At 36.4% G+C, this 17,559-nt stretch overlaps 1 protein-coding gene across 1 annotated transcript in view; it reads left to right on the forward strand.

Moving 5' to 3' along the window:
* Positions 1 to 17,559, forward strand: part of LOC142336169 (uncharacterized) — a 31,212-nt gene that overhangs the window by 3,431 nt on the left and 10,222 nt on the right. Inside the window, exons 4-7 of the mRNA XM_075384789.1 lie at positions 4,199 to 4,630; positions 9,564 to 9,596; positions 10,003 to 10,142; positions 12,598 to 12,724. Of these exons, the coding sequence (XP_075240904.1) occupies positions 4,199 to 4,630; positions 9,564 to 9,596; positions 10,003 to 10,142; positions 12,598 to 12,724 (732 nt within the window). The remainder of the gene's footprint in view (positions 1 to 4,198; positions 4,631 to 9,563; positions 9,597 to 10,002; positions 10,143 to 12,597; positions 12,725 to 17,559) is intronic.

Below are 17,559 nucleotides of genomic sequence, written 5' to 3' on the forward strand. Positions count from 1 at the left end.
CCGGTGGAGAGACTGTTTTGATCGGTAATTTTGTTGGCGTGTATTTAAAACAGGAATTGAAATGCGTGAAAACAAAGTGTTTGGATCAAATTGCTGAAGAGCATAGAGGAGAGAATGGTTTTTTTTATTCATGTTGAATTTTTGAAAGAGAGCGAAAAAAGTAGGTGTGAAAAAAGTTTTCGCTAAGCTATCGAGTTTTTTTGGATCACTTGTGGCATTTTCAAAGCCGTTTATTTTAAACTCCAAGTTAAAGGTGTTTGTCTCAATTATCGAGACCACTTCTAGAGCGTTTGGAAGCGTCTTGGACCTGCAGAAAATATTACATTTTAAAATTCAATTTTGAGTTAATTTTACACTTTTGCCATATTGGACCTTTTAGCAGTTAACGCTTCTTCAAATTTATATTGATTTCAGGGAGTTCTGTGATTCGAATTAGTTGTTCTAGCTGTTTGGGTTGCCTTTTGAGTCAATGGATATTAATTTTGAGTTCTATTGTTAACGATAATTGAATGATTTTAAGAAAATTTTTGTGATTTTTCCTCTGTTCCTCTATTTCTGATTTCGTGCAGCTCGTGATATTTTTCTTGCAAAATCTTGAGTTTAGATCTATTCTATGGGTGTTTCTCCTAAAAGGTGACAGCTAGACGGGGCCTTTTTCACTGAAATAGATGATGCAAATTTCTCTTACATGTTTCTTGGTTCTTTGCTTTTTTAACGTTGAAGAATATTTCTTGCCACGTGTTTGAATACTTGAGTCAAATTTTTCTCAAAATAATCTTTTGGAAGTCGTGTTGTGGATAATTTTGCTCGGGAACTTTAGAGAGAAATTTTTTTACATTGTACTTCACTCATTTCTTTTTCCTCGATTTTTTCTATGAAATATTTATTGGTTTTCCGTCAATTGTTTTTTCCATCAAATTCTTTTCTGTCGCAAGAATCGGATGTTTATCATTTTTCGTCGTCAGATTCTTTTCGTTTGTTAATTTTCCTCTTATTATTTCAAAATCTTTCATATAATTATGAAGGTTGTTCATTCTTTCAGTTAGGGTAGTCAATTTTCTACTTCGAGCCGTTTTCGAATTTCTTCCGGCTATGTTTTAAGATTGTTCTCACCATTTTATGATTTTCCCAATCAGTTTGCAGTAGTTATTTTGGTCCTGTGGAAACAGGAAGTGGAGCAAAAAAGAAAGTGGTTTTGTGCCGTGATTTTTTCTCTAATTTTAAAATAGAGTGAAATAATGGCGTTTGATCAAAAATTCCATTCTCGCTAGTGATTTTGTTCACATTCGGCAATTTGAGGTCAATTTTTGCGCTTTTTTGATTTTTGTAAATGGTTTTCCGAGCTCATTTCTGGTTATTTCTAGGTATAGTTTTTTGATAAATCACTAAAATACTTATCAATTCTGCTATTTATTTTTTTTTGAAGAATTGTTCCGAGCATATGGCGTCGTGATCACTTCAAATCTGCGATTTGTTCATTGATTCAAGCAATTTCGACTGAATGACGTCATTTGTGAAACTTAGTGGATTGAGTTTTTTGTTTGCTTGCGTGGTTGAATTTTTGGTCGCAAGTGACTAACCTAAATCTTAATAATACCTTTCCTCACTTTTAACATGGCTTTTCCTTGCTTCAATTCACGGAGATAAGGTCAATTGCGTTTATATCACCTTAATGTTATTTAGAATAGCTAGTGGAATCAGCAATAATTAATACAGATTCTTAGTCAAAATTTAGCATCTGAGTAATTATTATACAGAGAAATTTTTTTCGGTCTGCTTTTTTATATGCTTTTGAGACCGCTATAGCCTCTATTTTTTTGACAATCTGGCAGCTATGTGTTCTTATTGGGAATGTTGTATTCTAATTGTTGTATTTCTGGGAAAGTTGGGCTTCTCTTTAGTTCTTGTTCTCTCCCCACATCTTTAAAAATATATCAATTGTGCGAAGTAAAAGCTGATTTATAATCCCTCAATTTATAATGTTGATGAAAGTGCATTTAGAACTGCTTTTTCAGATAGTTTTAAAAATAGCTGTTGATATCAGATACTCATTTGGCAATCTTATTATTTATTTTGCAATATAGATTGTCTAATCTATAATAGTTTGCCGCAGAATATGGACCGTTTTGATGTTTGTTAGAAAGTTGAGAAATGTTGTAACCTAAGTTAAGTGGTGCAAGAGGTGCAGAGGTAAGAGTTTTTCCTTTTGTTGAGATGTAGAGCAGTATAGCGCCTTGCTTTCCATCTGAGTTTCCCACTGGAGCTTAGACGTTTCCCACTATTCTTTAACGAACTTTGAAGCAATTATTGTAAAGTTGTCTCTTTTATGCAACATTTTTTCTTGACATGCTTCTGTTTTAGAACATTCTGTAACTTCTTGAGTAAGTCTTTCACGCTTGAGCTCTTTTGAGTGATATAAGTTGCTCGCCTTCTGAAATAAAATTTGTTGTTAATATAGACGCGATTGTGAGCGAAAAAGAGCTAACGCCGTTGTAGCTAACTTGGACTGGCGTTTTGGAGGTCCGGTGTTCAAACCCCGTATGGGATTGGCTATCTTTGCACCCATAACACATTTCTCCCCTCCAGATTAAAGTGCCCCCGACCGTCGTTCGAGAGCAATTCATCCGACGTTGGTCGTTTTATGTTTAACAATCAATGTAATTTGTGAAAAACATTATATAATTAGGCTCTTTTACAGAATTCTCTTTTGTCTGATTACTATAAATTTGAGAAATTTTCAGTTAAATGTCATCCTGAGAAATGCAATATCAAATTTCCTATGTATAACTAATTGATGAAATGCAAGGTCCGCTTGAGAATTTTTTCCGTTTGAAAGATTTATAAAATTTAATAGCTTTGAAACGAAGTTAAAAGGCAATTATTATATTCGCATAACTCTGTTTGAATGAAAGCACAGATTTAACAATTTAACTCAAGATTGAAGAAGATTTGATAAGAGATAATTGTGCATTGTCAGAGATAAAATAGTTTTTCAACGGGAAGATTCTCTATCTAAATGTCCAATTTCCGCCACTTTGCGATTGGATGAAGTTAGCAGGTTTACTTTAGCAGGTAGGCCTTTAGGAATTCTGGTAATCGGCTTTTCTGGTATCAGCTCTATGACATCCGTCAAGTACATATTTCGTGGAATCTAACCTGTTAAAATCATACCTTGCTCTAATGGTAATCCGATAGTTTTGCCGCCCCTGGGAAAACGCCATTCTTAACATACATAATTCCCCGCAAACATTTTGCATTCTAATCCTACTGTTGAGCCTAAATAAAGCAAATTATTATAAAGTTAAAATTTTGAAAATATAGATACCCAAAAGTGTGCAGGTGCGTGGTTGAACATTCTTCCTATAGCCACTCTGGGACTCCACTCAGTAGAAAGAGTTTCGATGCTGTGTCAAAAACTTTCTGTTCGTATATATGATGCCCCTAAAAGTATCCCTTTGTTAAATTGCTGTTCTTGACATCCGCTGGGATCGTTATTCAAGTGGCGAAGCACGAGGAGATAACGTACATCACTATGACTCTCAATGAAAAGAATTTCTTCGTCTGCAGGTTGCTTGAAATAAAAGTGGCTTCTCCAAAAAAAAAAAGAAATTCACCAGTAACGACCAATATACCCCTGCAGATATATAGTTAATATCCGGGACTTAAGGCAAATACGAGCTTACGTTTCAGTTTCATGAGTCAGCGCCAATATGACAATAGTGAAACTTGCATAATAGTTGACATCCGTTAGCAGCTTACAGTTCATGAAAAAAACCGCTCACCCGGTTGGAGGGGAAAATGATAAATAATTTTGTGACCCAATTAGAGCGACATTTTATCATCACCATTATGCTATTGTGGACCAAACCATGCATTGAACCGTTTGATACGATCGACATGTTTTAATTGAGAAAAGGCATAGCGGATGAAAATATCTAGGCAGATTTATTAACGTTAACAGTTGTTGAGACTTTTCTGACACACCATGTTTTTACCTCGTGAAACTGGCGAGATCACTTAACCTTTTCTCTGTAATTTTATTTGTATTGCTCTTGCCTGATAAAAGTGGGTCGAACACTAGATGTTTATTTGATTGACAGTTTATGTGCGTTGTTTTTTACCTGCCATTCATAATCATGTTTCTTAATTAAAAGTCTGTTTAATGCAAAAATCATTTAGTGTTTGTCTTCGTTTTCAGATTTCACCGGCGGGATCCAGGAAAAGCTTGGACAGTGTCGGATTGAGTGGAGGTGTTGGAGCGGAAGGTGGAGTTATTGGAGGTGGACTAGTTACTTTTACGGACAGCAATCCTGTACTTGATGAGGCTTTCAGCTCTAGATGCGACGATGCAACCTCAGTTGTAAGTTCGACAGCCGCTGGAAGTGATCTGATTGCTGCTGCAATGACCACTTACTCGTTGGATGATACTGGTTCTACATGTTCTTCGAAGCATGAGTCGCCTATTCGTAGGCCGCCTATGATGCAGCCGCAGCAATCTCTGCAGCAGCAAGCTATGCAACATCAACCTCTTCCACACCATCAGCCGGTGGCGCCTGTATTGGTTCCCACCTTCAATGGATGCATATCACCAATTGCTAGCAGCCCCATTCCACAGCAGCAACAGACGCAGGTGTGTTTACGGAAATTACTGGGATCTACTATGCCCCCAATATACTAATTTTGGGTTGTTGTATAGCACGTTACTATGTAAAAAAATTTAACGTGCGCCGGAGGAGCGTAAAAGTTATATGCCCACCAAGCTGGGGGATCCAATTACTCGGTTATTTGCTAATTTAACGATTACTTTTTTTATAGCATGCTGCCGGATACTGAAATTTTTGACATAGTCGTTTCTAACTTTGTAAGGGTACCTAATTCTTTTTGCTTATTAATAGCCGCGTCAGCAATTCCAGGCGGCTATTATTGCGCTCCTAATTTTTTTTACTTTGTCTAACAGATTTTTGTTTCGTCTTACCGTGACGTTTGGGTCAATTGCGGGACTTACCTCACTCAAAAAAATGATTTCTGAATTCACTTATGGAACTTTAATTTTATGAACATTTACTAGTTAAAGATCAATAGTGTGCATCTAAGTGGTGCAAAACTTTTATGCCCTAATTCTTGAGTATTAGTCTTGAGTTTTTGATTTCGGATATCAATTTTGAGAAAGCTCTTATAGATCGTGAAGCTCAAGAATTGGATTGTATTGAGGCTCTGTCTATTAACGACTCGAAGAGGAGTATTGGTGGAGAGTACTTTTTTATTAATAGCCGCGAAGCGATAGCGGCTATTATTGGGGACATCGTGTCTTTTTTTTAATTCGTCGTCTCCATCGATGCTTCTTGCGACCTGACTTCTTGGAGTTGGCTATTTCAATTTCAGAGATTTCTGCTGCTTTACACTTAAAATTTGTGTGCGTGATGTCATTTGTTCTTCTTTTTAATAGCCGCCGTCAGCCTCTCAAACGGCTATTATTTAATGCTCTCCGTTTTTTTTTAATTCGCTTTACCTTTGATCACGTTTTTCGTTTTACATAAATCACGACTTTCACGTTTGACTTCTGAATTACCTCACTCACTGTTTCAACTGAAAGGTTTTTAAATCCATTCACTAATTAAATTACGCATGATAGCGGACATAGTCAAGGTCAAAAGAGCAAAATCAAAAAAGTCGGGATTAACCGATAAAGCCCGGTCATTGAGATTTAGGTTACCAAAGTTCATTAGAGTGTTTGCTAGCTGACATTGTTATTAAGCTTATTAGCTTTCAGTTTAGAAGCTGAATTAAGTATAGTATTAGAATCCGCCCGAAACTGCACGCCGAATTAGAACGTTTTGACAATGAAAAAAATAGAAGATTTGGTCAATTCCCCTTTTTTTCCGTTTCAATCGCGATGTGTATCAAGCGCGTCAACGGCGGCTATTTTCCGGCAGTGTGCCGGCTATGTTAAATCAATTGCGTGACAAAAATGACTTCTGAACTCACTTAATGAACTTTAAATTTTATCAACATTTACTAGTTAAGGGACAATGGTGTGCGTCTATGTAGTGCCTAACGTATATGAACTAATTTTTGAGTATTAGAGTCTTGAGTTTTTGATTTTGAATATTAATTTTGAAAAAGCTCCATTAGGTTTTTTCCTTATAGAGCGTATGTGTCTCATTAAAATGACAGTCCGAATCTAACCCAAAAAGTCTAGTGGTCTATTAAAGGGCTGGTGGTCAATCTGTCTGTCTTTTTTCTTTAGTTGTTTCAATTCATAGAAGGCCCCAAGTGTCTTTTGCGGCTATTTTCCTGCAATCTGCCAGCTGTTTGAGAATTTTTGGAGTGTATTTAAAACTGGATGTAAAAGTCTGTCTTACGTAAAAACTTAATGTTTACGTCAAAGAACTCAACGAATTGAAGAGCAGAGAAAATAGAGTTTTTTCAGCTCATGCTGCGTTTTTGAGAGAGCGAGAAAAGTTGGTGTCCAAAAATTTTTGCTAAGGGAGCGAAATATTTTGATCGGTTTTTAACTTTTCGGGTAAACTGAGTGATCTAAACCATATTATCATGTTAGTGTTTGTTTAGGAGCCTTTTTGCTCATATAAATCATATATTAGTGTTTTATATGCAATCTTGAGCTATTTTAGTGGTTTCGCCGTTTTCGACGCTTTTTTGAGGATTTTTGTACTTTTTCAAGTTTTTAATATCTAGGGTAATTTTTTGAAATAATTATTCATGTGGATATTCATGTCTTTTTTATTTTGTTTTTATCACTTGAAGTTTGTTTTATTTGAAAATAGTTCAATTTTTTCAATTTTTGCTTAATTTTTCTCTTTGTTTAGTAACAGCGGTTTTTTTCTGTTTCAGAATTTTTTCTCATAATCAGTTATTTATTAAATGCTGGTTAAAGGATGATTGTTACCACGTTAAAAAATTTAAAGATTTGATAGCACATTTTTTAAAAAAATATATATAAATCAGTTCTACAGTTTATTGTAGTTTTTATTTCTTTAGAAATAAAAACGACAAACAAACTGCAGAATTGATTTGTTTATTTTTTGGGTGTTGTTATTTATTGTTTGGGTGTTGTGTGGTAGCTCAACGAATGAAGTGAAACTCGTTCTTATTGTGTGTTCTAAACATCTATTGAGACTCTACAATTTTTAGGGAACATTATTAAAAAATTAACAGGTCTCCTAGATTTGTCATTTATTTGCTCGGTTTTTCTCCTTTTTTGAGATGTATCGCTTGTCATGTTTTTTGTTATGTTGCCGCTCATGTTTTCAGCTGGTTTTTTTTAGCGGCCCTATTTTCTTTACCTTGAAAACTAATTTTTAACGATTAAAATTTTGTTTTGCTTTATCCTAGTTCGGAGCTTGATCAAACTTATGCGTGACTCTTTTTCACTTCTTCAGGCTATTTTCTTCCTTATATCTTTCTGTTAAAAGTGCTTTTACGCAGCAGTTGCTCAGTAAAACGATCTTGAATAAACAGAGTGAAAAGAGATAAACCAAATCAAAAATCAACGGGCTTTTATTGAACAGAAATTGAGTATATTAAAGTTCTTGTTATCAAAATTTCTTATTCTAGTCCAAATTGTGAATAATTGCCAAGAATATTTTTACGGTTTTCTTCTACTTTCTAATTTGTTTCCTCGATCTGTTTTTTTTTCAAATCGAATATAATAAACTGAATGCAAGTTAGCTAGTTTAGTTAGTTGTTGGCTAGGGCGTCAGTTAATTTCTTCGAGTCGATTCCGGAGCTTTCGGTCTGTTTTTTGTAAAATGTTTTCACGTACTTTTCAATTACTTTGATCTTTCAAAACGATGAAGGTAAGGTCCAGCAGTGGTCTTCAAGTTTCTTTAGAGGCGCAAAGCTTCATAGGTTTTAGTAGGCCTTCAAGTGCTTAAAGTGGTGCAGCTGCTGGGAAGGCCTTAATTTAGGGTTACACGGTCATGTTTAGGAGTTTGAGCCCAAAATGATGCAATTTTTTTTTCGACTTTAGTTTTCTGGTTGATCAGCCTTAAATTGATTTTTGTCTGAGTTTTTTATGCCTCAGTGGCCAGGCAACCTCCTCTAGAGATTGATATTATGTTACTGCATACTTGCTGCGGCCAATGGATTGGTCTTCAACATTTTGATATCTCGATTTAATTTTTTGATAAAATTTGAAATTTTTAATTTTTCTGAAAAATTTTTGACATTTTCCTACTTTATCGATCTATGAGGCAATGGGACTTTTTCAGACTTCAAATTAGGATAATGGATAGCATCTGGAGACAATGAAATAGTTCTGAAGAGTTTAATATCTCAATTTTTGGCAACATTTCATTAAAATTTGCCATTTTTCATTTCCTAGGTTTATCGATCTTTACAGGTCAATGAAATGTTCTTAGGTATTGCAGATGGATTCCAGAGACAAAAAAATTGATGAGAAATGAGGAAACTTTCAATTATTTGTCATTTCTCGATTTTTCTATCTTTATTAGCCAATAAACCTCTTTCAAGCTTGTGTGTGGGTTATTAAGTATATTTGAATGTATCAAATTTTGCCTTCAGGTTGAAAGCATTGAGATTTGTAGTAATGATGATTTTTTAGTTTAGGTTGTTCGATTATTTTTTGTTTCTCAACTTTTGAGATTTTTTTTGGCTGGCATTGTTTAATTGATCTGCTGCTCAGGTACAGCAGTTCTAAGTATTTCATTCATTTTTTTGGATTGTATTTACGGACTTGTCCTATGTTTTTTTAGTTTCATTTGACGCTGTTTTTGTTTTTACATTTGTTCACACAGCCGAGCTAAAAAAAATTTATATTTACTGAATTGCTTTTTTCTCTCACTAACTGCGTTTGCGAGCGTGACCTCACTCTCTAGCAATGGTTTTTAGATTATTTGCGTGATTAGATTTTGATCATACGTAACTTGCCACCATCAATAAAATGAATTTTGCACTTTTAAACTTTAGTTTTATTTGAATTTTTTTAAGGTCAAAGGAATCCATGTGTAATTAAAGCCGTAATAAGAAGGCTTCTGTGGAATGAATTTTAACAAGCTTTTCTAAGTTATCGCTGAATGTTTTTACATAGCTTTTTGGGGGCGCCAATAACTTTTTCAACGTATATCTGTATGTTTCTATCTATAGTAGACCGCACGCAAGTCTATTTCGCAGCTATTTCGGCAATCTGCCAGCTATGTTTCTCGATATTGATAAAAAAAATAATTGTTTTAATACCCGTTTCTGTATTTAATAACAACACAAATGTTTCTCGTTTTCTACATAATTTTGTTAATATACATATCCAACTAAATGAATGAACATTTTACAGAGCCGGATCTAGTTTTTGTTTTAAAAAGGCTCGCCTCAACTTACATGCACGTTGCCTAAACGTTTAAAATTATATAAAAGTGCGACTTTTTAAAGAAAACACCGCCTTATAAATTTTAAAGGAAAAAAATGCCGTTATTTTTGCGACTGAGAAACTAATTTTTTCGGCAGTCAGAGTTCTTGATGGTTCAAGCCTGTTTTTCAAGTGCAGTTAAACGCTGATTGTATAGTATGAATTTTGGCTGATGTTTCAGAGTTCGTACTCGGAAGTTCGCAACAATGCTCAGGTCAGTTAAAACCAATTGAATGAAAGATTTAATTGTATTATTTATGATGATCAAATTGAGCCGAGCAAAAAGTTATATGAAAAGTTTACTTAATGTCACGTCCTCAATTTGTCAAAAATGCGCAAGAGATACGGTGAAGTAATGGCATCCTAACGCTTCCAAAAAGGCTGAATAAACGCCCGCAGTTTCCGGACTGGAATTGATCGATTGCCTTAGCAGTGCTGAAATGAATCCGTATTAAGAGATATCCAGCGAATGCTATTCTTGAAATGGCGTAGAGAAGTTACTGTGACAATCTGTTAAAATTTCTGGCAACAATGTTTCAAAATGAAAGTTGGGTCTTGGGCCGACTTCTATTATTAATAGGCCGACTTCTCTGATTAATATGCTTTCACTGATTGGACAGGTAATTCTGCGATTCCAAGTGGTGAACCCGACATTTGACAAGTTTACTGACATTCGGGACTGTGCTCTTCTGGGAGAAGACTTTGCAGTGATTGACAAAAGAAACGAATGGATCAAGTCTTTCGACATCCAAGTTGGCAGGTACGGATCTGAAAAATGAACACCCACGGGAAAATAACCGCAGTCTAATTAATTGCTCTCAAACGAAGTTTGTGGCAATTAAATTAGTCCTATGGTCTTTTTTAATGCGATTCTTCGCTTGACCGAGTTCTTGTCTGACCCATTTGGCTTTTCGTCCTCAGAAACGGCATAAATAGGTAGCTCTCGAAGGGCATGAAATGGCCGAGAAACTCTCTTAGACCCTTACGAGAAGCTCTCTCAGACCCTTACGCCTTACACACACGCACACACACAACACCGGGTCTTTCCCATTATAGCTCTTCCCCCAACTTAGTGGTCAGATGACATATAGTCAGCCTCCCCCCCCCCCCCAGCTGCGCTCGCCTCACACCCCTCCAATTAAGCTAAAGCTATCCTCACTAAACCGTGGCTAGCTACTGACGAAGTCAACCGGTCGTTTGAGAGCAATTCGCCCGACGTTAGTCGGTTATGTTTCACTTTTTCATACCCAGAATAGATTTATAAAAAGCATAACTAGGTGAAGGCCGAAGTGCATTAACTCGATGAGCAGTTCCAGTAGATGTTTACTACTCTCAAATTTTACTAGTCACCGAAGCGGCTGAGAAGACAGTATCTTGGTGTGAGGTGCAGTTTTTTTGCAGTTTAGCCGCCCTAAATTAGTCTCCCTAAGCCCCAGATGGCTACTGACGACGAAAACAAATCGCCAGTGGTTTGAGAGCAATTGGCCCGACGTCAGTTGGTTATTTTTCAAAAAATGTCTTAAAATTTAAAATTTTGAAAATGATAATCCTATATATTAAACGCGTGAGCCCTAAATTTGGACAAAATTTTTGCATGTTTAAGAGGTCTCTCGAAGCGCATGTTTAAGAGCCGCATTGAGCAGCATGGTTATGCGAACATATCGAGAGAGTTCAATGACCTAAAAGGTTCAAAGTAGATGGGTGAGAGCCGAACCTGGGATAAGAGACTGTTAGTCAGGTGCATTTACCACGAGGCTAAGAGGGCTTGAAAGCCTGCTCTCCACGAGGCAGGATTGACTGTCCTGGGTACTACGTGTTTTTTAATTCCTCCCGAACTAAGTTTGAATTTCTTATTGTAAACGCGAGTTCTTCTGCAAAGCTTTAGCCGTACAGGTTCTGCGCTATTCTAGAAAACTTAGCTTTCAACTAAGTTTTTCACGCTTTACTTTTTGATTTTTGCTTGATCTCAAATGTTCTCAATCTGAATTATGTTTATTGATACGATAAAAGCGATTGTGATAAGCGGTGGTACGCAGTCGTTATAGCGCAGTTGGTAAGATGGATGACTGCTAATCTGAGGGTCGAGTGTTCGAACCCGTGTCGGGTGCCATTCTTTTTGTAGACATGAAAATTTCTAATCAACATCATTCCGCCTGTTGTTCGAGAACACTTCTTGCGACGCTGAGTCCTTTTTTGTTCCTGGGTGTTAGAAAGAAAAATGCTATTCCTATATATTAAACGCGTGAGCTCTAAATTTGGACAAAATTTTTGCATGTTTATGGGGCCTTTTGAAGCGCATTTTTAAGAGCCGCATTGAGCGGCATGGTTAAGCGAGCATATCGAGAGAATTCAATGACCTAAAAGGCTCAAAGTAGATGGGTGAGAGCCGAACCTGGGACAAAAGACTGTAACTTAGGTGCAGTTACCACGAGGCTAAGAGGGCTTGAAATTATGCTCGCCAAGAATGAGGATTGACTGTCCTGGGCACTACGTGTTTTTTTATTTCCTCCCGAGCTTAGTTTGAAGTTATTTTAAACGTGTTTTTCTGCGTAATCTCAGATGCTCTCAATCTGAAATATGTTTATTGGTAAGATAAAAGCGATTGTGAGCAACTGTGCTTTGTAGTGGTTTTAGCGCAGTTCTTAAGATGAAAGACTGCTAATCTGAAGTTTGAAGTGTTTTTCTGTTACCATTATCCGTAAAATTGCTGAAAATAAGTTTTGAGTATTTTTTGTCGTTTTGTCCTATCTTCCTTTTTTATTGTAAATATCAGTCGCAATTGAGCACAATGGTCAACGTAACATGTTTTAGGGGTCCTTAATCATGCAACCTAGCGTAATAGATGCGTTTTGAGACTCGCGTTACCCTCCTTTTTAAGCTCCTAATATGCAGATATTGCGCTGATTAAGCTTGCGGTATAGCAAAAACAAGCAAGTCACAAATGCCGTTATCCAGAAATTTGCTGTAGGAAGAGCAAAAGACAAGGGCAATACACATAGATAGCTTAAATTGTGAGACCTATAGCTGTTACACGAGGGGCATGGGTTCGAGCCCGAGTTGGTGCGAAACAGAAACCTTTACTTCTTTTAAACCTTTATTCGTGTTAATGATTTTCTGGTTATGGTTTTGCGTGCCTGCTAGTTGTTGTATTTGAAATGCAGATGTTGTGTAATGCAGTACATGTCAAGTAAATTGAGATCTGTTGTTGATATTAGGTACATTGGGACGAACAACAAAGGTTTCACAATCAGTCCAGTTGGTGTGCACACTCTCACGCACAGCACAATGCTGCTGGTGGAGGAGAACGAGAGAGGATTCTGCGAATTGTACTTTGTCGACAAGGTACGAACAGAGATCTTTTAAATTGCTCTCGAACGGAGCTTGAAGAAATTAATGTACGCGTGTGTTTTTTTAATAGCCACCCTCATCTTCTCAGCCGGCTATTTAAGCGGTCTTGTTTTGCAACTTGAAGAGATTTGAATGAGCGTGTTATTACGACCCAAAGATGCGTTCTGATTTTCTGATGTTTTTACGACTCGAAGAGGCGTAATAGTTTTCGTTTTTACGACTCGAAGAGGAGTTATGGCGATATATTTTTTGATCGGTGACTTCTCTTTTCACATGATGTACAATCAAATGCGGAACGTGAAAACAAATGTTTTGGTGAATCTGTTGAGCAGAAGAAAGAGTGGATTTTGATCATTCATTATTCTAATGAGAGAAAGGTAAGTGTGAAAAAATTTTCGCAAAGCTGGGATTTTTTTTTCTCACGTTCGGCTTTTCCAATGCCTTATTTTTTAAAAAAATTTTTACTCCAGATTTTGTTTAGTGATAGTATGTTTAGAAGCATCGTTGGCCATGTGAGGCAAATATTAGACTTGAGATATTTTGAGCCCTGTTGAACGCGTCTTTAATTCTTATAGGAATTATGGTCCTTCTTTGGTTAAAGTTAGTTGCTAATAGCGGCCGTCAGCCTCTCAACGGCTATTATTTAGGCGCTCTCCTTTTCAATTCACAGAATTTGAATTGTATTGCGTGCTGTCTTTTTATAGCTGCGAAGCTGTAAGCTGAGCGTAGCTATATTGCGGTGCTCTTGGTTTTTTTTTGTTTCGTCGTCTGACGCTCTTTTTTCGTTTGACATTTGTTCACACAGCAAAGCTGAAAAAGTCAAATTTTCTGAATGACTTCTTCCTCTCACTAACGGCATTTGCGCGCGTGACGTCATTTCTTACTCGCTTTAGCGAATGTTTTTAGGTTATTTGCGTGATTAGATTTTGATCATACGTGACTTACCTCACTCAATAAAATGACTTTTGCACTTTAACACTTTAAAAAGTTTTAATTGAATTTGTTTAAGGTCAAAGGAACTCATATGTGCAGTAAAGGTCCCTAATAAGAGGCTCCTGTGGAATGAATTTTAACAAGCTTTATTAATTTATCGCTGCATGTTTTTTAGCCTAGTTTTTTGAGCGGCTCCGATTTTTTTTTCAATTTAGATCTTTATCTGTTTCTATCTCTATTATATGGCACGCAGGTCTATTCTTTCGCAGCTATTCCGGCAATCTGCCGGCTATGTTTAAGACTTGAAGAGGCTTTGTTTTTTTTTTTTGATAAGTGGGCGAGCAAGAAAACGGGAAGTTCAGGGAGTAAATAAAGTTTGTATAAGTTGCTTCAGTGAACAAATTCGAAGAGCGGGGAAAAGAGAGTGGTTCTTTTGTTCATGCCTTCTTTTGAGCGAGAAATGTGGGTGTGAAAAGTTTTCTCCAAGCGAGTTAAATTTTTTTGTTCACGCGCGGCTTTTTCAAGCGTTTTTTTTTTTGTTTTTGAAACTTCTATATAGTCTAAGAGATTAATTCAGACTCAAGGCATAGTTTTAAAGTTGTTTTGATAGCGTTTCGGAGGTTTTTGGTAATTAAAAGGTGTCTTACGCCAATTTCAAGTTATTTCAAATAATTCTCCCGTTTTAAGGCTGTTTTAGCTATTTCTGTTCACACATTTTCATGAATTTTGACGTCAAATTGACGCGATGATTTTGGTCACGCCGAAACAGGCAGTGGAGCGAAAAAGCGGTTGGTTTTGCAGCGTGAATTTTTTTCATTCTAATTTTCAAATAGAGTGAGAAAATAGTGTATGAACAAAAATTCGCTTTTTCCCTGGTTGTTTTTGTTCACATGTGGCATTTGAGCTTTAATTTTTACTGTTTTTTCTACTTTTATGGAATTTTTCTGCTAAATGGTTTTCCCAATCCAGTAATAGTCCGATAGTCCGTCGTGCTGGGTCTAGTTTTTTTTTGTTTAGTCAATGAAATTTCTTCGAATTTTGGGCCAGCAATTGTTTTTTTAAATTCCCTTCGCGTTTTAATCACGTTTTTCATTTTACATAAATCGATTTTTTGACTTCTGACTTACCTCTATCACTGTTTCAACTGAAAGGATTTTATTTCTTTCACGCATTGAATTACGCAATGTAGTAAGTACGTAATTCAATGCGTGAAATCAGATTCAATGCGTGAAATCAAATTTGAAGTCAAATTTGTGTAGTAATTTAGTTAACGCCCAAACAGGAAGTGGAACAAAAAAACAGGAAGTGGAACAAAAAGTGAGTTTGTTGTGTAAATTGTTTTCTAGTTTTGAAGTAGAGTAAGAAACGTGTTAGAACAAAAATATTTGCTTTGTCGATTGTGTTTTTGTGCTCAGTTGCGGCATTTTGACCTCTGCTGTCACTGTTTTTCGAATTTCATGATCGGGTTTTATTTCCATGCTTTTGCGAAACAATTCAGTCATTTGTAGGTCTAGTTTTCTATTTAGTTTATGGAAATTCCTTGAATTGTAATTCATGACTTGTTCTGCTATGTTTTCATACTTCTTCATATTTGTTTCTCTTTACCTTATCACAGATTGTTCAACATCTTGCGGGAAATTTCTTTGACTTCTCTAGAATGGTATTACTCTTCTCGCAAGAAGCAGTTGCTTAGAAAAATAATGAAGAATCATCCGAGTCAGTATCGAGAATGGAAACCAGAAATCAAATATAGAAAAGGGATAAACCCCATGAAGCCCAATTTTAGATGCCGGTTACTTGAACATTTTTCTTTTAAGCCAAGTCACCATCTCCGATGCTTATTGGTACTGATACTAGCCCTGTGTTCTGTCATTAAGAGACCGGTGTGGGTCTAACTAAAGACTATAATCAAAATACTTTGCACTTTAAAGTTGTTTTTCTACAACCATAAATTGCTTTTTTTTTCCTGTTCTCTGACTTCCAATCGCGGTTATGGTAATATGTGGCGGCTATTTTCCTGCAGTTTGCTGGGTAGATTTCTCAAAGAAAGTCTTTTGCTGAAACCAATTTTATGATAGGATGATGAAAAGCCCAGATAGCCGAGTAGTTAATACTTCAGTCTTCTGCGCCGGAGGCACCTGATTTGAACTCCTCCCTACTCGGAAATTTTGTACCCATAAGAGATTATCCAGGCTACACCCCTGCTGTTCGTTGGAATTTGTCCGACCTTAGCAAGTTTTTATCTTCTTGATTTCAATATTCCTTGAGGATTTGAAGCGAGTGTAGTTTCTTACTTCTTATTAGGGGTTCCACCTAGCGCTTAATAGTCGCCGTATGTTTTTATAAGTTCATGTTCCCATTGAATCCATGCAATGTTTCTCAACGCAAAAATTCTAAGCTGTGTTTATCTGTGAGAAGGGCTAAACGAAATGTTCTGTTTTCTAAAATTAACTCGGCTATTTCAATTTTGGGATGTTTTTGTAGGTCACTGAGTTCTAATTAATTGCTCTTAAACGAAGTTTGTAGCAATTTTTATTAATCCTGTGGTCTCTTTTTTAATGCAATTTTTTGACTAACCCTTTTGACTTTTCGTCCTCAAAATCGAGATAAACAGGTAAAACCCCGAGAGCATCAAGTGGATAAGCAGCTCTCTTAGAGCCTTACGCCTTAATAGTCTTTAAGTATGGCATCCACCAAAACTCTTTTGAGGAGACAATTTCATGGTGTGATTGGTGCTTCTTCACCTAAAATGTTTTATCATCTCAGTTACACACGCTTTCCCTCCCCCGTGCACCTTTCTCCACCTGGCCATTGGAACCCCTCTCCTGTCCAGACCTACCAACCCTACCCCCATCGCTTGACCCCCTCCCTCCCAGTGCTGATAGCCTGAAGACCCTGGGTGCTACTAAAACTAGCAGCTCGCAGGTCATTTGCGACCAATTCGCCTGACGTTAGTCGGTCACTTTTCTTTATTAGTCATTCTCTATATTAGTCAAAAAACCAGAATTGAGAACAATTTTCCTTCTGGTAATATTTCTACAACTCTATGTTCACGCGGATTTTCGTTAGTAAGGATTTTTTCAAACAGTGTTAATGTTTTAAAGTATTGAAATTTGCAGCGTCTTGTAGTGGTTGAGTTAGAAAAAAAACGCGAAAAAATTTTACATGGCCAGTTTCTTCAGGTTTTTTTTACAATTTCTGAAGTGTTAAATTAATGCTGTGTTGTTACTGTAATAGAAACTATTAAAATGCTGACTCGCGTTATTTTGATTGCTCGCGCTGAATTAAAGTTCCCCGCCTAAGAGCAATTGCACCCACATTTGTTTTCTATGTCCAGTTTGATCGGTGATTACTTTTTCGAGGATTTGTATGTTATAAGTTGTTTTCTTTAAAAGTTGTTTACAAAATTCTTCCGGCTATATTTTTTGCTTGGTAAAAGAATTCAGCTATTTTCATTCTTCTCACCCTAAATGAAAGAAGCAACGCAATTTGAGACGAACAGTGCTAACGCTGGAACACGAAATCGAACGGAGTAAACCCATACAGCTGGGCTTTAGAAGCCCATAATATAGCTCGCTTTTCTTTTTGTTTCCTCGTATAACGTAGTTTTTGTTTTACATTTGTTCCACAGAAAAGCTGAAATGTTCTAGGTTTTCCAAAAAAAGCTGAAATGTAAATTTTTTGAAGGACTTCTCCGTCTCACTAAAGAGTGTTGAGGTTATTTGCGAGGATAAATTTTAATCACACGTGCCTTCCTTATTTGGCAATAAGAATAAATTAAAATTAGCGTAAGATCAAAGAAACTCATGTGTAATAATTATTCCCCGTGCAATATCTTCAGTGCAATGAAATCGACTAAGACAATTGCTCTCAAACAAAGTTTGAAACAAGTATTG

Source organism: Convolutriloba macropyga, chromosome 3, assembly GCF_964194025.1.
Source record: "Convolutriloba macropyga chromosome 3, txConMacr16.3, whole genome shotgun sequence".
In the NCBI taxonomy this organism is placed as follows: Eukaryota; Metazoa; Xenacoelomorpha; order Acoela; family Convolutidae; genus Convolutriloba; species Convolutriloba macropyga.